This window comes from Rutilus rutilus (assembly GCF_951802725.1).
Source record: "Rutilus rutilus genome assembly, chromosome: 11".
NCBI lineage: Eukaryota > Metazoa > Chordata > Actinopteri > Cypriniformes > Leuciscidae > Rutilus > Rutilus rutilus.
The window spans coordinates 33,630,917-33,656,196 of record NC_140216.1 but is presented as its reverse complement, the minus strand read 5'-3'; the positions used below and the strand labels follow the sequence as shown (position 1 = coordinate 33,656,196).

Genomic DNA, 25,280 nt, shown 5'->3' with positions numbered 1-25,280 from the left:
AGTGTTGTCGTTCACTTGTACTATTACATTATGTACATTTCTGAAGTACAAGCTCATGCAAAACATGCTGCCATAATACTTGCCATAAGACATGGTTTGAAGCACAGCGAAAGGAAAAATTTAAGGTAAATTTTAAGAATTGCTTTTTTCTTTTGCAAGTTTTTGTAGTTTCTATGTAAATCTTAACAGCTATAAAGGTAAATAAAAATACTTTAATGAATCAAAGTTAGAGGTAAATCTAACCTGTTTACTGTTGAGTATTTTATAATAAAGTAACAATCATTTTTACTTGCCACTAAAAGAGTAAAACCATTAATTTTTATTTCAAAGTTAAATCTAAGGAGTTTGTTTTAATCAAAAAGGTTATTTTCCTGTTCTTTCAGGCTGTTTCCCATGGATGCCAAATGGAGATTTAGGACTCTGGCATTAAGTGCATGGCTCAAATGGTCGCGGGGATTTAGGAAGGTCGAGACGTGCACTTGTCAGATTGCATCTGTGAGCTAATGCTGACAGATGCATAAATATGTGAGTGAGAAAATGTGAGTGTTAAACCATCTGCAGAATGTGGCATTAAAAAAACAAGCTCAGTCTGAGTGATCCACAGCTGCTGACAAGGCCATTAGAATTCATACTGAATTTTTGGCTTGATTCCCACCGAACTTCAGGATTTGGGGAAGAAATTAAGTAGGAGAGCAAGGTATATATGTAACATGTAGTTTTTTTGGTTTTTTTTTTTTTAGTCCGAAAATATTGAGGGCAAAGCTTTGAAATTTATTTTGTTAGTTAAATTAGAATTGACTGAAAAACTGAACTGAATCTAACTTTTGTGGTGAGTTAGATTTTATTTTATTTTTTTAAGTTTTTAAAAGACGGAGAACATTATGAATTGTGATCGTATTAAACAGCTTCAAAAGGTAAATAGAAATGCCTAAGTAAATATAATTGTATATTTCAAAACTTTATTTTATTCAGAGTAGCTTTTTCTTTTAGCAGAAATAACAAACCGAATCCATGTGAAGCTTCTGTTCATGTTTAAGTGTTTATATATCTGAAATGTAGCAGTTTCACTCGTATCCTTTGGTCTCAGTAAAGAGAGATTAGAAGCAGGCCTAAAGTTGCGATGCCAGTTTGATTAAAGCCATTTTTAGTCACTATTTTTGGTGCTCCGAGTAAATTTCAACTCTTAAATGAACAGTCATGCTGAGATAAACCAGATGAGCAGGCAGTGAGGAGATAAAAAAAAATCATAAAATGTATAAAAGCTTGATTGGGGATTGAAAAGTTTGGAAAGTTTCACATTTATTTGATCAATGTCTGAGCACTAAATAAGGTTAGGTTTATGTTTTATTATTTTTTCCATCCGTAGTTGTACTCTAAAGTAAACCGTGTTTTTTTTTTTTCCACTAGGTGTCGCTAGTGAGTTTCTGTGCGGTGTACCTGTTTGTCATTGCAGTGTGAGAAGATCATCTTCTGCAGGACGGTTTGTATAACTTTTGGACGTACAGTATGACTTGCAAAGGGTTGTTTTGCAATTATTATTTTGAAAAGAAATACTTCAGGGACAGGCTACATAAACTGCTAAGACTAGTCTCACAAGTTAGTCATCTATTTTTTTCTTTTCTTTTAGAAGTCAGTTACATAAAAATGTAGATTTGTCAAATTTAACTTTTTATTAAGACTGGCTAACTGCTAGTTGGTTGCACTAGTTGTTAAAAACAGTCTTAAAGGTGCAGTAAGCAATTACACTGTTGATATTTGAAATCAACCCACACACACACACACACACACATCCCTCCCTTCATTGCTCCACCCCCTAAATACACAAACACACAATGCAAGCGTGGATGTCTCTTTATCATATCAAAATAAAGCGAAGATGTTGAATGAACCGTAAGGAAAAACAAAAAATGAGCATACATTACACAAGAGTATATACACGCAAGAGATGGTTGTCCGTTGTCAGCAACTCCAGACAAAAAATATCACTCAAAACTGTCCTGTTACTATAGTTAACATCACAACAACAGCATATCTTGATTCTGTGAAACAGAAAAACAGCAAAAACAATGCTACTTCCGTATGGACCAGAAGCAATGCAAACCTCTGTGTCTGCATCCGTTTTCAGGGCTTCCCGCTCAGGTCTCTTCAGCGCTGGAAAGCTTTTCTAATATTTACGTTGGTCCTAAAACTCTTGCCTGATCATTACCTTTCTTTTTCCAGTGATATTCCTCTGACCTTTTCTCTTTTGTAATGTCTCTCAGCTATCTCTCTTTCTACAGTCTTTCTTCAAATCTCCCCCTTGCTCACTCTCTTTCCTCCTCCATCATGAGTGGACACGCCCCCTACTGCTGATTGGCTCACACTCTCTCCTCCCCCATCATGACTGGACACGCCCCCTGCTGCTGACTGGCTGATCCACTTTCAACAGCATTTCTCAGAAATTACTTTCTGCACCTTTAATGTCTGTGTTTGAGCAGCTGGCCCAAGATGTGCATCTACATCACAAATCATTCATGTGTTGCTTCTGATGCTTGATGCCCTGTGTTATTTAGTGCTATTTATAGACTATTATAGTATTTATTTATATTTTGAATTCCAGTTCATTTTAATTTTAAAGTATTTAGACACAAAAGCTACATTTAAAAAAATAAATCTGATTGGCATCATATTAGATACAATTATAAAACCAATTTATCTTCTTGAAGAAAGAGAGAAAGTCATAGAGGTTTGGAACGACATGAGGGTGAGTAAATAAATGACAGGATTTTTATTTTTGGGTGAACTATCTCTTTAAGTTGGGGTCACTGTAGTTGTGTTTGATGTTTTACTAAGCTTCAAATGAGTGTCACTCCTGATTATTTTCAACATCAACACAGCTATTCAGATGTGGAAAACTGAAGTATGCATTGAAATAGGTAGCTGACATGAATTATTTGCCCTCTCTATATATTTCTCTTTCTCTCTAGTAATCTCCTATTCACAAATAGAGGCCAAAAGAGGCTCAGCCAGCTGGATGAGATTATCTTTTTTTTCTGATTAGAAATCAACGTCAGCACACCCCCTAAAACACGCAAGTGTACCATCCTCTCTCTGAGCTCCGCCTCTCTCTCTCTCCTTCCCTACGGCTGATATAAGGACGCCCACACCGACTCCAAACACTCTGAGAGGGAGAAAACCAGAGGTCACTGATAAGAGAAGGCAGAAAACAGGCCACCGGCATATCTGAGAGGCTCAGCAGAGAGACAAATCAGAGAAGACTACTATCAGTCAAGGAGAGTGGAGACAACACCACGAGCATTGAAGAAAGCTGTCTGGAGGACGCCACGTGTGTGTGTGTGTGTGTGTGTGCATATGTATGTTGAGACAGGCATAGGTAGATTCCAGGGATATTTGTGAGACTGACAGAGGACACAAGCAGATCATGGATCCCTCGAGTCCCTCAGAGGGCCCCGTGGAACCCAAAGAAAGAAGGAAAATCCAGTTCGCCGTCCAAGCAACAGAACCGACCCAGCTGGACCCTCGGCAGGTTGAGATGGTACGACTTTCACACACACACGCACACACACACAGATACTGACTGGTAGCAAAGACCCTTCTGAGGTACTTTATCCTGATGACGCTGTTTAAAGTGACTTTAAAGTGTTAGTTTGTGTGATGGAGACTTTTGAAAATTATTATTTAATTATTATTATTATTATCTTGAACCTGTCAACAACATTTCCGGGTCATTTTTCAAGCCAAAATCAGATGAAAAAAAAATAAGAAATTAGGTTGTACTTTTTTTTTTTTTTTTTTAATGAAGCTTACTTTTTGTCTTTACGTTTTTGTTTTTTTTTATACATTGTGACGTTAGTTTTCTTGCTCTCATGACGTTAATGCAAAAATGTTTACTGCTGTGATGTGAAAGAAATTATATAGTATTTAATTAGGGCAGTGACTATTTGCACTAAGTGAAATTAGCGATAGATTCTATTTATCCTATGTAAAAATAGCAGTGTTTTTTATTTGCAATAAGTGAAAAATGTAGTGGCAGATACTATTTGCTCCCCAGTGTTGTTGTACATTAAATGATATGCAATAATATTTATATTAAATGGATGCCGGAAAATAAAGCCCTCTCTACCTAACCCTAACCCTACCTGATAAATACTAAATTATTAAACACTAGTTAGAAACTTTATTTCCACTTTCCAATTATTTTCTTCATTTTTATTGAAAATAAATCCCTTTCCGATCTGATATGTGATGGGGGGGGGGGGAAGAAGTAGAGCGAGTTCGGCAAAAGGCGGATTCGAACTCGGGACGATTTGCATCAAAACTTTCTGCCAAGCGTCTTACCTCTACACTATTTCTACTGTTCACAATCCAGCGTCTTCTGTAATTTTGTCTGGCCCAACCAGACGTCAGTGGGCGGAGTTAGTGTAAATAGCCTCTGCCAACAAGGCTGATTACAAGGCCATTACATTTTAGAAGAGTTTTAGAAGAATAATTTAATTTGAAATATATTTAGTTTTTCAGTGTTTTTTATTTATTTATGCCATTTAAATTTAAAAAAAGCAACAAACAAAAAATGTAAAACATGATATGATGATAAAATACTTTTTAAAAACAAATTAAAATGAATAAAAAAGTGTTAAAGTAATGAGAATCTTATGATAATAATGGAAATGACAAAAAAAATTAACACAAATACAGAAGAAATCTGTTACTTATTTTTTAAAGTAAAATGATAAATAGAAAAAACTTATTTTACAGGAATGAGAAACTGAGCTTATTAAAACAATGTCCAGATGCAAACCAATCTTAATGGTAAAAAAAATAGGCTTCATTTTCTTCATGTAAAATTAAAATTTTGCGGTCAAATGTGACCTGGAGACATGTTTGCCCTACACACTTCACTGAGCATGCTCATTAAATGTGAAGTTTTAAGGCTATAAATTTGTCCTGGAAATGGTAAACAGTGTGTGACCTGGACTGGGGTGAGTTGATGTTCTGGATACCATGACGTGGTTTTATTGCCTCTGCATGCACTGGGTAAATTGCACTGTGGTCATGTGCATGTTTCTAAGTCCGCTATTGATTTTAGCCTTCAGTTGTGTTGCACATACATTTTTTAGATAAAGAGGTGAAACGATGGCTGTGAATTCGTCTTTTTCTGGATCTCTGATGTGTGTGTGTGTGTGTCTCGTCCTGGACCAGTTCCCCGTCCTGTTGGTGTTGTAATTTTAGTCTTAACAAAGTGGGTCGAGGAGCTGTTCTGTACTGCGCTGCAGCAGAGATAGGCCAGCGATTCTTCCTCAGGAGACACGAGTTAAAAAAAGTGAGAGTGAGGAAGAGAAAGACTGACGCTTCTGTGCTTCATAGCTGTTCACAAACATTTATGAACATGTTTAGATGGCAAAGGTATCGACTGTACAAAAATGAAGATTCCTTCATCATTCACTCACCCTCACTGCGATTTATTCCAAACAAATGTGACTTTCTGTCTTCTGTGAAACACAAGAAGTTAAAAAGAAAAATGTCCTGGCCACTTCAATCTTCAATCCACTCCGACTGCTAAAAACGACTTGCTGTGCTATATTCTTTCAGCAAAACAGATGAGAAGTTGTCATTAAAATCATATGAATGTTCTTTTGAGTCTGTTGATCATCTTCACAAAATTGGCCTGAATGATTTGTTTACAAACTGGACTGTTCATACGAGTTTGAAAATTATGACGTTCACATTTTTGCAGACTCGTTCAGTAATATAACACAATAACTCCATTTATTGTGCACTTTGATACTTTGCAGACCTTTTACATTCACATACAGCTAATTACACACTACATGAAAGGCAATATTGGGAAAAGGATAATAGGGGCACTTTAACTGGACTAGCATGTGTTGTGCCTGTTGGTGTCAGACTGAATGGATGGGTTGTATTTGGTTCTAGTCCTGGCAGGATATAGATCCATCTGATCATTTTGTCTTCTCCATTTTTAATCATATTTTGTAGCGAATGGAAACAGCCCAGCAGCGTCTGTGGGAACAGCTTTTTGTTCTGGCTCTCTTCTAACTGAATCTTCTGGCAATGTTTCGAATATATCATTCATAGTTAATCAGATGGTCTCTATATTTTCTGTTTTGATCAAAAGTGATTCCATGTCAAACAATAGTGACAGTTAAGACAAAAGAATCACTTTCAAATAAATGCTGTTCTTTTGAACTTTTGAAGAATCTTGAAAAAATACATCATGGTTTCCACAGAAATATGAAGCAGCACAACTGTTTTCAACATGAATAATAATAAATGTTTATTGAGCAGTAAATCAGCATATGAGAATGATTTCTGAAGGATCATGTGACACTGAAGACTGGAGTAATGATGCTGAAAATTCAGCTTTGAATCACAGGCATAAATTACATTTTAAAATATTAAAATAGAATACGGTTATTTTAAATTGTATACTGTTTTTGCTGTATTTTGATCAATACATGCTGCCTTGGTGAGACTTCAAAACACACATATACACACACACACACACACACACACACATATATATACACTCACCTAAAGGATTATTAGGAACACCTGTTCAATTTCTCATTAATGCAATTATCTAATCAACCAATCACATGGCAGTTGCTTCAATGCATTTAGGGGTGTGGTCCTGGTCAAGACAATCTCCTGAACTCCAAACTGAATGTCAGAATGGGAAAGAAAGGTGATTTAAGCAATTTTGAGCGTGGCATGGTTGTTGGTGCCAGACGGGCCGGTCTGAGTATTTCACAATCTGCTCAGTTACTGGGATTTTCACGCACAACCATTTCTAGGGTTTACAAAGAATGGTGTGAAAAGGGAAAAACATCCAGTATGCGGCAGTCCTGTGGGCGAAAATGCCTTGTTGATGCTAGAGGTCAGAGGAGAATGGGCCGACTGATTCAAGCTGATAGAAGAGCAACTTTGACTGAAATAACCACTCGTTACAACCGAGCATACCTGTCAACCCTCCCGTTTTTCCCGGGATTCTCCCGTATTTTACATTGCTATCCCGCTATCATCCCATTTAAATATTTTCCCGTATTTCTCCCGTATTTTTAATCTTTCTATAAAAAGATATATATCCCAATGGGCGCAAACCAGTTAAGCGGAAATCCCGCCCTGCAGCTAATTTCATTGGTTAAGGTTACAATGACGGGTAGGTTTAGGGATCAGTGTTTGGTGTAGGCAATCAGTACTGTGATTCACATGACCAATAAAATCTTTAGAATCGGCTGCAGGGCGGGATTTCCACTGAAGTAGTTAGGGGGGGGAAATCGCGTGAAGAAAAACAGCAGCATCGAGGATGGACGAACATGAGAGAGATGGGATTAACACACGCAATTATGTCAAAATGTCCGTTTTGTCGAGTATCCTCATAAGAGCAGTCTGAGCAGTCTTAAATTAGTTAAATAAAGTTGTAAATGAAAGCAAAGAGTTGTGAGAGAATAAGACGAGTGTGAAATCCGTGTCTCTGTCAGCGGCTGGTTTTAAAGAGACAGTAGCCAATAAAGCTTTCTGTCAGTAAAGTTAATCAAACAAAGGTAACAGAAAAACTGCTCTTGACTATAGATTATTTTTTTTTTTTTACTTTAATAAGGATTAATCTATGTACAATTTTGATGCAGTACAAAAACTGTATGCAGTACAAACTGTTTGATAACTTTAATTTCTGTATATTTTTCCTACCTGTTAGACAAATATTTATTGTTTTTCTACATTAATTTGGAGATTAATTGTGAAATTATTACATTATAATATGTTAAAAAGTATGTGTTTTTTTTTAACGGCGATTAATCGTGATTAATTAATGTAGTTAATACATTGCAATCGATAAAAATAAATAAAGAAACATGAATAAGTCTTATGTTTATTTTAATTGAATATTATGTAGGCTATTTATTTATGTTAATATCTGCGCAATTAATGTGTATTTAGCCTGCCTGCCTCTGCCATCCCCCACCCCCACCCCACCCCCTTCAGATTTCCCGTATTTTGGTATCCAAATGTTGACAGGTATGCAACCGAGGCATGCAGCAAAGCATTTGTGAAGCCACAACACGCACAACCTTGAGGCGGATGGGCTACAACAGCAGAAGACCCCACCGGGTACCACTCATCTCCACTACAAATAGGAAAAAGAGGCTACAATTTGCACAAGCTCACCAAAATTGGACAGTTGAAGACTGGAAAAATGTTGCCTGGTCTGATGAGTCTCGATTTCTGTTGAGACATTCAGATGGTAGAGTCAGAATTTGGCGTAAACAGAATGAGAACATGGATCCATCATGCCTTGTTACCACTGTGCAGGCTGGTGGTGGTGGTGTAATGGTGTGGGGGATGTTTTCTTGGCACACTTTAGGCCCCTTAGTGCCAATTGGGCATCGTTTAAATGCCACGGCCTACCTGAGCATTGTTTCTGACCATGTCCATCCCTTTATGACCACCATGTACCCATCCTCTGATGGCTACTTCCAGCAGGACAATGCACCATGTCACAAAGCTCGAATCATTTCAAATTGGTTTCTTGAACATGACAATGAGTTCACTGTACTAAAATGGCCCCCACAGTCACCAGATCTCAACCCAATAGAGCATCTTTGGGATGTGGTGGAACGGGAGCTTCGTGCCCTGGATGTGCATCCCACAAATCTCCATCAACTGCAAGATGCTATCCTATCAATATGGGCCAACATTTCTAAAGAATGCTTTCAGCACCTTGTTGAATCAATGCCACGTAGAATTAAGGCAGTTCTGAAGGCGAAAGGGGGTCAAACACAGTATTAGTATGGTGTTCCTAATAATCCTTTAGGTGAGTGTGTGTGTATATATATATATATATATATATATATATATATATATAAACAGTCTATAAACTTTATAAACTTAATTCAAGATATATTCTCTGAAAATAAGTTTTCTTATGTTTCACATTTTTTCTTTCAAAGTAAATTTATCTTTTTAAAATGTTTTTAACAATGGTTAAAAACTAGAAGAATACTTCAAGTGATTGTATTTCCATGGCAGATGAAACCATATTTCTGAAACCATACTCCATATGGCTGCATTTACACAAATTTTTCTCAGATTTTTTTTGTTTCTGACGACCAGTTTACATCATCATTTAAAAGTGACTCATATCCGATATCTGCATTTACACTATACGTTTGGCAAAACAACCCAAGGTAGACGTACTGACCCGGGAAAATTTAGGCCGAAAAGGAAGTAAAAACGGCGTGATTTGCAATGGACCCAGACGAAATGATAATAGAAGCTTTAAAGACCAGCAAAACATTGGGTTGAGCCTTTGTCCTCCATTGCGCCATTAAAAAGAGTCATGTGATCGTGATTGGTGTCCACTGTCGCTTTCTCAATGACGTACGACTCGCATTGATGGGAATATCTGATCTGTCCGCTTACATGGCAGGCGCAAATGCACGTATCCGATTCATATCAGATTTATTTCCACGAATGAATGAGGCCTGAAACTAATCTGATCTGAGAATATTGGATTGAGCTTTTATCCCACTTACACATTCGTGGGTCAAATTGGAGGAAAAAATCAGAATTGGGTCACTTGAACCATGTAATGTAAATGCAGCCTATGAGGACACCACAAAGGACTTGGGCAGGGTTACGTGCCACTTCTTATCTTCGTATATTAACAGAAATCAGGGTTGCTACTTCACCGTCCTAGTTTTTATAATTGCCTTCGAACCTTATGCTACTTTAGCGGTCCCCATTACAAAAGAACAGAGATCATTGAAGACATCAAGATGTGAACTAGTGACCCGCTTCAGTACTTTATAAACACCCGCAGTTACATCTAACTTTATCTTTACCAAGATACACAGTAGATGAAGTAGGCCTGATGCTGATCCAAACTATGTCCTCTATACACGGCAGCACAGTTTAACTTTAGACGTCCCAAAGGGGATAAAACACCCAGGGATCTTCATCAGCCTAGATCTGAAGTTCATTATGAGGCTGAAATGAACCTCTGTTACTCAAAATGAAAAACATTTAGATAAATGGAAAAATTGATACCTAGTTTAGAGTAGCATTAGTGTAAAAAATGGATATTGCATCCTAGTTTACTACTAATTCAATGATGCCATGAGGACCAGTACTGTTTCTTGGGGTTTTTTTGGCGATGGGGAGACGGCGGGAATTGTCATACAGTATAACAACTTACTATATATACTGTGACAAAATACCCCGCCATTGGATTAAACTTGTTTAAAGGTGCATTGCGCAACATTTCATGTTAAAAATACCCGTTTTTCTAACCCATACATGCTTAAACAATTGCCTGATGGGCCGAATGAGCCCTTCTATGATCACTGCGATTGCCTCTATAATCCTGTACAGTAAAATAAATAAGAGGGATTCGGGACGGAATCGTCTGGGCGTGACGTCATGCGCGTTCACGCTCACCTGGCAATGTCTGGCAGGTTTGTGTATTCGCCGCCATTATCCGCATCAGCGAAGACAACTCAAGCGACTTTTGCAAAAGTAGAAGATGGATTCAAAGAGACCGGCTTCTAGTTCATCCCAAACCCCAACGCAAACTCCACGTAACCGCGTGCACAACTCTGGTTGCAGTTTCGCGTGTCGCCAGAAGGGGGCATAGTTCTGCAAAAACTCAGAGACTTGCGCAATGCACCTTTAATGAAGTGTACTTTTCCTGGTCAATAATGGTGAAAATGTTCAATTGTGGTCAAGACTTTGGGTTTTGTCTCTATATAGAAACTAAGTAATTGAAATAAAAAGTGTGACAACTAGACCCAATCTCCGCCCTGTTTACACCTGGTATTAAGATGCGTTTTGGTCGATCGGATCACAAGTGGACGGGACTAAATACAGGTCTAAAACGTTTTGAGCTTGTCCACTTTCGAACACTTCCAGAGGTTAACTTTTTTTTTTTCTTTTTTTTTTGGAATACCGTGATGTCATATTATTATTATAATAATAATAATAATAATAATAATATATTTAAGCCAAGGATTCTGGAAAGAATGACCACAAGATTATTGTTTCTCTTGTGATTAATCTCTCCAAAGGTAAATGTCACTATCTCATTGTGCGATAAAGACAGGCTGTTCTCTAATCCTGTGCTTCAAAATAAAGAGATGTTAGTGTACAGTAGACACTTGCATCATGGGATGCATCTGTGATGGATTTAGTGTATGATACACGATTGTCATTTCCCTCAGTAGAGGGACTGTAGATTGCTGTCAGACATTCATCTGATTGAGAATTGTTTTGCTCACAGGAGAAGAGTATTTATAATGACCTACTTATATGTTGACATTAGGGACATTTTGAGATTTATTGATCACTGGCTCTTTACCTATGACCTGACATCACCAGAGCCACTAGACAAGATTTGAAAGACACCGAGGTATTGATCGAGGAACGTTCTGGATTTAGTACAACTCAAGCTTAGTTGACAGAATCTGTGGCATGTTGAGTTCCACAAACAGACATTTCATTTTTAGACGGTTGCACGCATGTGGATGCATTTTAATATTTGTGATTTATTCATTTAAATTTACATTTTTTGTTAGTTTTGAGTTTGTTGGCAAACCCTTGACCTCAGGTCGCTTCAGTGGGATTGTCCCTATAGTAAGTGGAATGCAAGTAAGCATCTGCAAATTGAGTAACATCTCTGAGAAAACAGCTTGATCCCGCAAAATACACGAGACTTGTAGATTGTTTCTTGATAAAAAAAATTATAATTCAGTTTTATTTTATAATAGACTGGATGTAGATTTTATTTTATAGGTGATATTGTATTTTAGATTGTATAATAGATCATAATATATTATTATAGGAATTTATAATACAATGAATGAAGAATTTTAATGCAGTTTTGACTGAATGTATATTTTATATTGTTGTTTTTTTTATAATAGATTAGATGTAGATTTGAGAGAGAATGTAGATTTTTAGATTTTATAATACATTATAATATATCATCTTAATTTATAATAGAACAAAGATTTTAATGTAGTTTTGACAATTTATATTTTATTAATTTATAGTAGAGTTGATGCAGATTTTATTTTGTTTAATAATAGACAATGTAGATAATTTTTTTTAGATTGTATTATAAATGATCATATATTTTATCTTAATTTATAATAGATCAAAGATTTTAAAGTAGTTTTTTAATTATTTTAATATTTAATATTTTATTTTCTTAATTTATAGTAGAATTTATGTCGATTTTATTTTGTTTTATTTTATATTAGACTGAATGTTGATTTTATTTTAGATTGTATAATAGATTATTCTCTTAATTTATAGTAGAATGGATGTACATTTTAATTTTATTAATAATTTTTTTAATAATAGATTGGATGTAGGTTTTATTTTATATTAGAATGAATGCAGATTTTACTGGATATACTTTTTTATATATAAGTTTTTAAAGCATAATATCATAACCATAAAATCATAATTTATAATGTTGACAAAAATACAATTTGAATTTGAAAAATATGAATTTGAGATTGTCTTGGTACTTGGCGTGACTCATTTTGCATTAATGACAGCAGCAATGGAGTACAAAAGGATTTGAGAATGATTTGACAAAAAGATCATATTAGTGACCTAGAAATAGTTCAGACATATTATTTATTCATTTTATAACTTACCTCCAGTAACCTTCAGTTACTTCCGGATTTAAACGTTATTGTAAATCTCAGATTTCCAGCTTGGTCTCAGACCCTAAATACAGTTTGAAGCTAAAAGCGAAAGGGCACATTATATATTACATAAGAAGACATGGCAAGCGCTTATATTATAAAGAGGTGATGACAGCGTCAGAGATTGAGATTATGTAATTTGAGCTGCACGAAACAGTCATTGAACTCTCACAATGGTCAAGATACGCTTCGGAGCCACTGACTGGAAATCTGCTGAAGTATTCCAGAAAAATATGGCCTTCTGGGACACGGGTGTAAAACGCTGCGTAAAAAGTTGCAAGACTCTGGATTTTACAGTTAATCCGCTATCTACACACAGAGACTCATTGACGTCGCAAGGTGACCTTTGGTGTGGTGTGTGTTTGTGGGTAAACAGAAATGTGATTTTTATACTCGCAGTTCATACACACCATCAGATTCACTGCTGAATTCAGGCTGAAGTGCATGTCCAGGTTCATTTAGCAGACCCCTGCAAAAACATACTATGGTGCTATCGTGGTACTTTGTACAGCTTATATAATTCATGCCATGGTAATCAATTATTAGCATGTTTTGTTTGTGATTTGTGAAGAGGAAAAGGGGAACTTTATGAGAGCAATTTAATAAAACCTAGCTGACCGGTGTTAGACTTGAATTTCTAACCTCGATATGATATCTTGAAAAATATTGATATTTGACACCATTTTTGATACCATGGAGAAAGCTGCCATATATACCGCCATACAAATCATTTGTTATTATCTCATAATTTTTTTACAATTTGGGTAATTTTGTTGTAATAGCTTACACACAGCTCAGGGAGGAATAGTTCAACTACATTAACAAACAAAAAAAGACAAGTAAACAGTCAGTAATAAAATAAGAACAAATTGCAAATGATAGCACAAATAAATACAATAGAATAGAGACTAAATAAATAAACATGGCTTTAAGTTTTACAGCTGGGTCTAACAGTAGTATTCAGGTAAGAAATACTACAGAAATTAAATAATCAAGTAAAAATATGTCAATTTGTCTTTTGTTCTTTGATTTACATGACAGACAGCATCAGGTTTATTAGGCTGCTGTCACTTTAAGAGCTAACGCACTAATCCAATATACTGTTACACAACATGCAATTTATTTTTCAACCATTTACCTTCCAAAACTGACTGTATTTACCCGAATACTCGGCAAGATGGGCATTTTGACAACATTTTGTATGTATTTGACTGTTTAAGTGCAATAAGCCACAAATTTTATAAGAGCGCCACTTATATAGATCAGTGGTGCGCACGCTTTTGGTGTAAGTGTGAAACCTGCGGGAATGACAAAAATTTGGGGCAATACAAGCACTATTCAAGCAAATGAGCAAATAAATTGAGCCACAAAACCTATTTTTGTTTAAATAAATGTGTGGCTTAATTTACTGTAATCATAATGCACATCATGAGCAGCTAGGTTGTTGCTTGCTTTTGGTTTCTTGAAATCAGCCTACAAACCGTGAGTGTTTCTAGTCTGCAATGCTCAAAATGTTGGAACGGTTTATGTAAAACATAAAACACAAATTTTTACAGAACCTGAGGGAAAGAGGGACTCGTAATATCATAAAAGCAAATACATCTGGGAAACTTTGCATTGAAAATGCTGCTACCTGTCATTATCACAACTGTTTTGAATTTTTTTTATTTTTTTTATTTTATGTGTACAAAGATGTGGCCGATATTGTCCTCTGGGGTATTTTTGGTCTTTTCTTTAGTATAATGATGTCTTGTGACTTTACAAATAATACTTAAATGATTAAATGACCGCATCAACCCCAAAACAACTTAAGTTTACAGACAAAACATCAACTGTCAGCCATCAAACTGCCAGACAAAACATCAGGAGTTCAAAGAATGAAATGAACTAGATGTTTGGTGTGAATGGTCGCCTCTGTGTTACTATGCAGTCACTACATTCTGTGTGGTTTTTACTGTTGCTAGGTGTTTGCTAAGGCAGTGCTTGCTGACCTTATTCTGCGAGTAGTTGCATTTTTCAAAGGACTCATGACAACAGCTGATGCACATTAGGTTCTTACAAAAAACAAAACAAAAATCATGAATATCTAGTTTACTTGCTTGCCTCAAATAAAACTTTGTCAAATACAGTTATTTATATCCTCCTCTAAAGAGCTTGTTTTATCAACCCAGGACCTTATAAATATGACCTTGTCTCCAGGCAAACTGATACTCTTGGAATTTATGTAAAGTCACCCGGCCTGATTAGAATTTAGTCTGTAATATGCAATAGAGAGAGAGTCAATGAACAGACAGACTGTGGACTGTCATCTGAGGCTGAGACTACAGGAACTATTGAATAGTGCATCAGGGACACACGCATGCCAGTTTTGTTATGAGAACATAATACCGACACAGCCAATTAGGTCAAATGCAAATGAACATCCACCAATGAAAAAGGCTGGAGATGGAAAAGTTTACAAATTGCACAACTTATTTTTCAGTGTGAAATGGGAGACTATCTTTTATGTTGGTTGGCAACAGTGTTGGGGAAAGTTACTTTTAAAAGTAATGCGTATACAATAACTCTAACTTTCCAAAAAAAAAAAAAAAAGTTACTTTTTATGGAAAGTAATGCGTTACATTACTTTGGTGTTGCTTTTTCTAATCTCGGCTGGGCTTGCTTGTTTTGTTTTCTGACAACAACAAAGTTTTATTTTTGGCAAATGTAAGGGACCTAAAGTGAAATGAATAAACCTCAGTTTGGAATAGAATGAATGAATGAATGAAAGGCATTTATATAGCGCTTCCATATGTACTACTGTACACCCAAAGCGCTTTACAATCATATCAGGGGATCTCTCCTCAACCACCACCAGTGTGCAGCATCCACTTAGATGATGTGACGGCAGCCACAGTACAATGGCGCCAGTGCGCTCACCACACACCAGCTATAGGTGGAGAGAGGAGAGAGAGTGATAGAGCCAATTCAATGTAAGGGGATTATTAGGAGGCCATGATTGGTAAGGGCCAATGGGTGGAATGTGGCCAGGACACCGGGGTTACACCCCTACTCTTTACGAGAAATGCCATGGGATTTTTAATGACCACAGAGAGTCAGGACCTCGGTTTAACGTCTCATCCGAAGGACGGTGCTCTTTGACAGTGTAGTGTCCCCGTCACTACACTGGGGCGTTAGGACCCACACAGACCACAGGGTGAGCCCCTACTGGCCTCACTAACACCTCTTCCAGCAGCAACCTGGTTTTCTCAGGAGGTCTCCCATCCTCAGCCCTGCTTAGCTTCAGTGGGCAACCAGTCTTGGGCTACAGGGTGATATGGCTGACTGGAGGAAATGCAAATTCATGCCTGGACAGTAGAGGCGCAGCTCAAACAAACTTTTCAGCTGTGCTGCCATTCTGCATTGCAGTAGTATAGGACGCAGGAGAAGAAAGTTCAATACTTCAAAAAATTATGATGTGATGTTTATCTAAAGTCATTTTTTTTGCTTTGAATGGTTGATTTGGATCAATGTAGAACAGCAGCAAAGACATTGGTTAATAAAGTGATATTAAATACATAAAGTATATTTGTGTAATTTTACACATTTATTGCAGGTTTCCCTAATATTCTGAGTCAGCATTTTACTGTTTTTATTCATTTTGAGGAATACTGCAAGTGAGATAAATAAATGCATGCTCACATTTAGTCTAAAACTACAATAACCATCATCTTTCTACACAGCGCACACAACGCCTCTGCAACTTACTTTGAGTTCTCCCAACATGGGGACAGGAGCGCTGTCAGTCAATAAATGGAAGAACAAAGTAACTTAAGTTACTTATTTGAAAAAGAACCTCAGAAATGGTCTTGTAAATTTAAAAGTAATGCATTACTTTACTAGTGACTTGAAAAAAGTAATCTGATTACGTAACTCACATTACTTGAAATGCATTACCCCAACACTGGTTGGCAATTACATATATATATATATATATATGGGATATGTAATGGGAAAACATGGTAAAAAAAAAAAAAGTGCTATGATGTTAAATATTCATATAACTTTACCTAGACTACATACAGTTCTGAGAAAAACTTTAATAAGACATTATCTGGATTTCTGCATGATTGGTGCCAATATTGTACTTTTCATCAAATTTGTTTGTAGCAAACAACACAAAAGACGTTTGATAGTGTTTCTGTTTCACCCTTACAGTCCCACACTTCACTGAACAAATGTTCATTTTTGCGAAGGCCGTCAAGCTTCACATTGCAGAGGAAGATTTGCCACGGAACACTTTGTTTTCTCCAGAGCACTGTGAACTCCGCTCTAGTACATCCAGGTAGTCTTTTGGAAAGTTCAAATGGACGGCTTTCTAGTCCTTTGTTTGGAGAGCTTGTTGGTAACATTCAAAACTTAACTCTTATTCAGAGTTTTTCATTATGTAGTCTCTTTAACATATACCAGTATGTAGTGCAAAATAAGCCAGTAGAACTTTATATGTTTCTACACTCTTAAAAATAAAGGTTCCGATTAGAACTGAGAAAAAAAGGTCAAATTCTACTGGAGAATCTTTTTAAGGTCTACAAAGAACATTTTGTTCTTTAGTTCATCAGAAACCATTTATGCTATGCAAATAAAAAAGAAAAAAAAAGAAGAAAGACATATTGACGTAGGTGGTTCCAAGAAGATCCATGGAGCCTTTCCATTGAACAAAAAGGTTCTTTATAGTGTAAAAGGTTCATTTGATTTTTAAAGTTTTCTTTACATTAAGAAAAATGGTTCTTCACTGTAAGTTTTTTGGGGAATCCAGAATGGTTATATTCTGTGGCATCGCTGTGTAAACTCCCAAGACATTGTCAAAAAATTCTTAAATGAAAATGGTTCTTGATGAAAAGAGCCTAAGGTGTTGAAAAGAACCACTGAATAATCTGTTTTTTTAGGGTGAAAGTTGCACTCTCCTGTTCTCTTTTGGTGAACTATTGCTTATAATTTAAGTTAGGAATTGGTAGGTTTTAGTCAAGATTTTGCCATGATGTGGGTTGTTTACCTGGCAGAGTTCCTAGAAGACTAATAGATTAGTCGAGGAAGAGTTCTTTTCTTGAGATCATTATTCAGTCAGTTCTCTGTGTATTTTTGAGCTTTGTTGTACTGTAGACTCACTTTTTCCATTTGTGTCCTGCACTATTTGGCAGATTTGTATGAAGTAGTGTTGAGTAGAGGAAATCGAAAGGGTTTGAGTGGAGGGAGGCAGCAGACAGATGCAGTTCTCCGAATCTCTTCTTTTTTTCTTTTTTTTTTGGCCAAGATGTCACACAATGTGAAATAGGTTGTGATGGAAATGAATTACAAATAAATGCAAATAAAATACAATAAATAGTAATGTAACATGTATTATCTTAAAAATAAATTAATGCGAAAAGGTTAATTTAATAGTAACAAGATTTGACAAATAGCACAAAAATATACATCACAAGTTAATATGAATCGATGTTGACAAATGAATTATAATGTAGCAGGGAGGCTGGCCCTGTTATAATTTTACTGTTAATCACTGTGGATAAAACAGACTACTCACTCATACTTGTGCAAAATGTGATTTCGTTTTATTTTCTATTTTTCTTTAACAATTCTCTGCTGCTTGTCTTTCAGATTCGCCGAAGAAGACCCACACCTGCCACGTTGTTCAAAGTAGCAGACCAAACATCTCCTGAGGATGACATCTCCAGCCATCAGGTACCACAGTGCCACCTCAGTTCTGGAGGTTAAACTGCATTCATACATTGAATGAAAAATGCAGAATCGAGCTTTGTTGTATGCATAATATTCTCGGCAATAACTTCCCTTACAAAATACTGTGGATAAGTGATGATATTGTAGTAATACAGTGGTATCTCCATTTTACATGATAAATAATACCATTGTAAAATATGGAGCCCCTAAAAGCACAGTGATGGAAAATATATATAGTTCTTGCTGCTTTATTCTTGCTGTTGTTTATGCATTTACAATATTTAAAAAAAATTATAATTAAATGTTCATCTTCAGCTTAATAATAATTAACCATAATTTAATTTAAATGATGAATTATTATAGCAAATATTAATTATAAAACTATATACATACAGTATAATCATTTAATAATAAAACAATAATAATTATATATTTATTTTTAATGATTTTGCATTTTGTTTGACCTACAGTTGTAATCTAAATTATTCAACCCCCATTGCAAATCAGGTTTATTGGCAAAATGTAAATACTTTCAGCTGTTTGCAATAAATCTTTAGTACTTAGTAGAACACCCTTTTGCTGTTATGACCTGCAGCAAACGAGATGTATAACCAGACACCAGCTTCTGGCTGCATTTCAGAGGAACCTTAGCTCATTCCTCCTGAGCAATGGCCTTCAGTTCAGTAATATTCTTGGGTTTGCGTGCTGCAACCGCCGCCTTCAAATCCCACCAGAGATTTTCTACGGGGTTCAAGTCAGGTGACTGTGATGGCCACTGAAGAATCTTCCAGGACTTCTTCTGCAACCAAGCCTTGGTGGAATTTGAGGTATGCTTGGGATCATTGTCCTGTTGGAAATTCCAATGACGCCCAAGATTCAGCTTCCTCACTGACGGCATGAAGTTTTCTCCTAGGATTTCCTGATTTTTCAATGAATCCATCTTGCCTTCCACACGCTGCCGGTTTCCAGTGCCAGAGGATGCAAAGCAGCCCCAGAGCATCACCGAGCCCCACCATACTTAACTGTTGGCAGAGTGTTCTTTTCAGGATATGCTTCATTCTTCCTCCAGACATACCGCTGATCCATAGGGTCTGAAAAGTTCCAATCCCAAAACTTCTTTGGCTTATTTAGATGATTTTGAGCACTTTTCTTGTGCTTTTGGGTCAGTAGTGTGGAGTTCTAGCATCTGTATGCGCCTTACTGTGCAAGCTGAAACCTGTTGAGAAGTCTTGCTGCAGTCACTCGAGGGTTTTTCTGCCTTCTAAAAAAATCAGGTTGCAGCCATTGACAGCTTCCTTTTTCTGTCCCGTCCAGGTGGTGTAACCACTGTTCCTTTAACATTGAACTTGTGAACTTGTGAACTTGTGATGCTTCCAACGGTGTCTCTAGGAACATTTAGTGCCTTCACTATCTTTTTGTATCCTGTTCCTTGTTTGTGAAGGGCGACGATATCTTCTCTTAACCTTTTGGACAATTCTTTTGACTTAGCCATATTTCTAACATGCAGTCAAACGTGACACTCAACAAACCTAGCCAGTTCAGATATTTCATGTTCTAGCTCAAGCACACCTGGTGCAACTAATGAAGCCCTATAGTAGTTGCATCAGGGGTGTTCGAGACAACACCTGTTTTGCAGATCTGTGCTGTTGCGAGGGATTCTGTTCAGGGGGTTGAATGATTTTGAGACTGCAAAAGTCATTAAAAGTTGCATTTTCAGTTAAATTTGGGTAAACCACTTTTGTTGTTTTGAGACGTTACTTTTGTTTGATGTGTTCATTGCAAACAGCTGAAAGTCTGTATATTTTGCCAATTAACCTTATTTGCAATAGGGGTTGAATAATTTAGATTACAAATACTGTATGTGTTGATACTGTAATTTATTGACATTGAAACTATCTTCAGTGGGTTGTAGGAGAAAATGGAGTCCTCAAGCCAAAACGAATCAACCCAAATATCTACCAGCCACCATCATTAAAAGGTAAAAGCCTGTAGTTTTGCTTGTGATCTGTGCCTACTGTATTGTGTATATTCCGTAGATATATATATATATATATATATATAATTGTTCCAAAGACTTTCCTGCACTGTTCCGGATCTGGGTTTAAAAACTCTCCCAAGCTGCAAGTCTGTTTTTCCCATTTTACCGTGTGTGTGTGTAAGATTAGAGATGGTGACAGCTGTGATGGGTGTGAGTCTGTGCTGCTCTGGATCATCCTGGATTACAGCAGATAGCATACAGCTGCAAACACACACACACACAGTTTTAGAGGACAGACGTCCATCAGAAACATTTGCCATCAGATCAGTGCACTACAAAGATTGTGACCCACTGAGGACTGAGGACAATCTCGATTACTAGATTATGTCAACATAACGGTGCTGCTGTTTTCGTCTTTGGCTTTGTTTAGAACTATTTTCATTGACGGAGCAAAAATAAAATCACTGCGTATTTTGTCTAAATTGTCAGTAAGTGATATGAACTCATTGTTTATAGCAAAATCTATTTGAAATTCAAGGCAGTATTAAGTTTGACAGCACTCCTTGTCTAATATTGCTTAATTGTCTCATTTGATCCAATATTTTTCACTTATGAAATTCTATGAAAAACATCAAAAGTGTTAAAATGTAAACATTCTGCAAAAAAAAAAAAAATTTGTTCTATTTCAATGTATTGAAAAAAAGGGAAGCAAAGATAGCAATGCATTACTGTAATATTGTCTCTGAATGTCTGTTTTGTGAAACGTCTATTTGCAGAAAGACAGGCAGGTGGCTTATCCCTGTCCATACATGTCCTGTCATTGCAGCATAAATGAAACCCTTTCCAGTCGGCATGGTGCAGAAGTCTTGTTAAAATAACAGAGACCCTGCCCTTTTTTCCTGTGTGTGTTTTTGCATGTGCCTGCATTTTCCCATTGTGATTTGGTGGTCCCTGATTTGTGTGTTTCCCCCTGTATGTGTGTTTGTGGTTGTGTGTTTATAGCTGTGCAGCAGATGGCTGAAGCTCAAATGCAGAAATTAGGTGTGTATCCTCATGTAGAGGAGGAAGGGGAGGAGCCTATTCAGAGAGAGAGGGAGGAGCTATCCTCATCCTGCACACCTGGTAATCTTAATATCACATCACAGAGGAACCTTCTGCATGTGCATGTGGTCTGTACTAAGGTCATTATCATCAGGATATATAGGCCATCCTCACGCAACAGTGACATTTATATGATATGATATATATATATATACGCACACACACAATCATGGTCAGAATTATTGGCACCCTTGGTAAATATGAACAAAGAAGCCTGTAATTATAAATCTGCATTGTTTATCCTTTTGATCTTTAATTTAAAAAAATCAAACCTTTCATTGAAGTAAAAAATGTGAAAATGCGGGCAAAATCTCTGTATGAAATAAATGTTTTTCTCCAATACACGTTGGCCACAATTAATGGCATCCTTTTATTCAATACTTTTTGCGACGTCCTTTTCCCAAGATAACAGCTTTGAGTTTTCTCCTATAATGCCTGATGAGTTTAAAGAACACCTGACAAGAGATCAGAGACCATTCCAGTTCCAGTTCACCCCACTCATTTTCAATAGGGTTCAGGTCAGGGAACTGGGATTGTCATGGTTTCGTTTTGTGCTCAGTGACACAATTTTGTTGATTTTGATGTTTGTGGTGGATCATTGTCCTGATGGAAGATCCAACTATGGCCCATCATAAGATTTTCCGGCAGAAAAATAGGCCCACAATATTAAAGATCCAGCTGTATATTTAACAGTGGGCATGGGGTACTTTTTTTATCCCTGTTTGCACCAAATACATCAAGTGGGTTAGCTGCCAGAAAGCTCTTTTTTTTTTTTTATCTGACCACAGAAGCAGGTCCTGTTTGAAGTTCCACTCGTGTCTGACAACTGAATATACAGGAGTTTGTTTTTTGATGAAAGCAGAGGATTTTTTTTATTAGGCTGAACCCAAGACTCAAGTAATCTCTGCAATTCTCCATCTGTGATCCTTGAAGAGTCTTTGGCCACTCAAACTTTCCTCCTCGCTGTGCATTAAGACAATACAGACACGCGTCCTCTTCCAGGCAGATTCGTAACATCTTTAGTTTATTGGAACTTCTTAATTATTACCCTGATGGTGGAAATGGGAATTTTCAATTCTTTAGCTATGTTCTTACAGCCACTTTATATTTTGTAAAGCTCAACAATCTTTTGCTGCACATATTTTGTAACTATAACTATATTCTATTAGAATGTATTCTATAACTATATACATATAACTATATTCTTTGGTTTTACTCATTTTGATGGATGATTAAGGGATTTGGCCTTTGATTTTCTTCATATTTAAAACATTTATTTCATAAGGTGTGATTTCCCCCCAATTTCAATCGGTTTACTTCAGTGAAAGTTTAGAGTTTTGCGATGTTTTTGAATGAAAGATCAAAGGGATAAACAATGCATCTTTATATTCACAGCAATATTTTATCATATTTACCAAGGGTGGCAATAATTCTGATCATGTATGTATGTATGCGTGTGTGTATATATATATATATATATATATATATATATTAGAGCTGGAGGTGGACTTTGGATTAATGGGTTTTTAAGATTTTTTGAGTTAGTACAGTCTGTCATTGTGCATCTCAGCTTTTTCCTCTAAATTTCAGTGAAATTTTTTTAAATCCATTTTATGTATGTATGCATTACTTGCATGTATGCATTGATAAAGTATATTTGGACTTTGTGTCATTTTAAAACATCATTGTTTCCTTATGTTATACTACTCTTGTATCAGTACTAAAATATTTCAGGAAAAAAAATCAAGATTAGAAAATCAACAAACATGGTCACATTTGCATGTCTCTCTTCTAGCATTCAGAGATGAGATTATCTGTTGACTATATATAATATATATATATGTGTGTATATGTGTATATATATATATATATATATATATATATATATATATATATATATAAAAAAATTTACTTTCATTTTTTTTTAAATAAATACTCCTTTTTAAGATTCACAGGAGCAAAGGGGCATGGCAGAACACCAGTCTGGCATAAGACAGTCAGGAGCCACAGCACCTACTGAGGAGGAAGAGGAGGAGGAGGAGGAGGAGGAGGAGGAGGAGGAGGATGTAGAAGCAGCAGACAATATGGCAGTGGAGGAGAGCAGAAATGTGGACTGATAGAGCAAAAGTTTGAGGAACTTTAGACATTTTTTCATAATGCAGAATTTTATTTTGAAATCAGAATTGTTTATTGTCACTGATTCCATCATTTGATAACAGCTGTCTGTTTGTATTTTGAAAGAAAACGAGACTTAAAAAACTCTGAAAGACTGACGTTTTGGAGTGGTCAAACAACCTGAAAAGATTCATTCACCCTGACATTGCAATGAAATAGAGATATGCAGCTGTGCTCAAGCGTTTACATACCCCTTGCAGAATCTGCAAAATGTGAATTATTTTAACAAAATAAGAGGTATCATACAAAATGCATGCTAATCAAGGGTACGTAAACCTTTGAATGGGGTCATTTTAATAAATTCAGCTATTTTTTGTCTTGTGGACTACATCTTTTATGTCAAATATCTTATTCAGGCAGTACTAAATAAAAAAAATAACATGCATTTTGTTAAAATAATTCACATTTTGCGGATTCTGCAAGGGGTGTGTAAACTTTTGAGCACGACTGTATAAGGTAAAATCAATCAGCAGTCACATATTATATCATCCCAGCATATGCATTTCATACAGTCAAACAAACAGGTAAAGTACAAATATTTAGATCTATGAGCAGCATGGTGTGAATGTAAAGTATCGAGATATGTCAGTGTTCATTTCATGTCATGTTTTATGGTCCGTTCATTATGTGTGTGTTTGAGTTGCAGTATGTTTTGCGATTGGTGAATTTCTGTGGACATACAATGCCATCTAGTGTACAGACAATTGTTATACTGAATCCCATAACATCATTTGTCAAGAGCAATAATCCTGGAGCACATGGAAAGGCTCACTAAGTATTTAGCAGCATTTTTGTTTAGCATTATTTGTTAAACCACTAACCATCATCCTGGCGGCTGGGCTGCATATGCAGTAACAAAACAGCCGAATCTGTTAGTTGGCTTTATCTCAGTAACTCAGTGCTGTGGGGGAAATTAATCATGGCTCACTGTGAATAATGCATTCCTACAGTGTTGTCTTTGTGATTCATTTGTGGTTTGTCAATGACATTGTGATCAAAGCTGCTATAAACATCATATTTGCGTACTGCATAGAATTTGCATCTCTTGATATGACTATTTGGTTACACATAACAAAAACTCCAAATTCAGTGCCTCGGCTCAGTGCTCATGTGCATCAGAAATATGCAAATCATTTCATTTTATTCGTTTACGGTAGTTAACAATTTGCATTAATATTAGCTGGGTAACTTATAACTTAGTTTTTTTTTAGTTTCTTCCATAGCAAAATCTTTTAAGGGAAAACTGTTGAACTATTTGTAAAAAATTAATAATGATTTAAAATGATGAACCAAAAGCCACTTATTGCTTTTTTTTTAAAGAAATTACACTGCTTTATATTGAATATAATCATATTTGTATGCATATATAATCCTCCAAATCTCATGCAGGTACATGTTGTTGATTTTGATTAACATAGTGAATCTGAGAAAATGTACCAAATAAGTAAATGCATCCATACGAACTATGGAAATGTTTTAGGTTAAAGTCTGTATCAATAAATATATTTGCACTGAACTAGTGTTCTAGAATCTTTTTTCATATTTTAAGATTTTAACTGGCTAACTATATATTATTT

The 25,280-nt window shown here is 36.1% G+C and overlaps 1 protein-coding gene across 3 annotated transcripts; it reads left to right on the top strand.

The window, feature by feature from the left end:
• Positions 1-1,407: 1,407 nt before the first annotated feature.
• ppp1r1b (protein phosphatase 1, regulatory (inhibitor) subunit 1B) lies at positions 1,408-25,219 on the top strand. 3 transcript variants are annotated; one of them, XM_084424227.1, is made up of 5 exons: positions 1,408-1,480; positions 2,967-3,535; positions 18,369-18,452; positions 20,352-20,427; positions 23,476-25,219. In XM_084424227.1, the coding sequence occupies exons 2-5, from the start codon at positions 3,422-3,424 to the stop codon at positions 23,643-23,645; spliced, it is 444 nt and encodes a 147-aa protein (XP_084280353.1). In that variant the 5' UTR covers positions 1,408-1,480; positions 2,967-3,421; the 3' UTR covers positions 23,646-25,219. The 3 variants fall into 3 exon arrangements, with proteins under 3 accessions (XP_084280353.1, XP_084280351.1, XP_084280352.1); XM_084424225.1 differs by lacking the exon at positions 1,408-1,480 and adding an exon at positions 21,430-21,549 and having other exon boundaries at positions 3,156-3,535; XM_084424226.1 differs by lacking the exon at positions 1,408-1,480 and adding an exon at positions 21,430-21,608 and having other exon boundaries at positions 3,158-3,535.
• Positions 25,220-25,280: the final 61 nt, after the last annotated feature.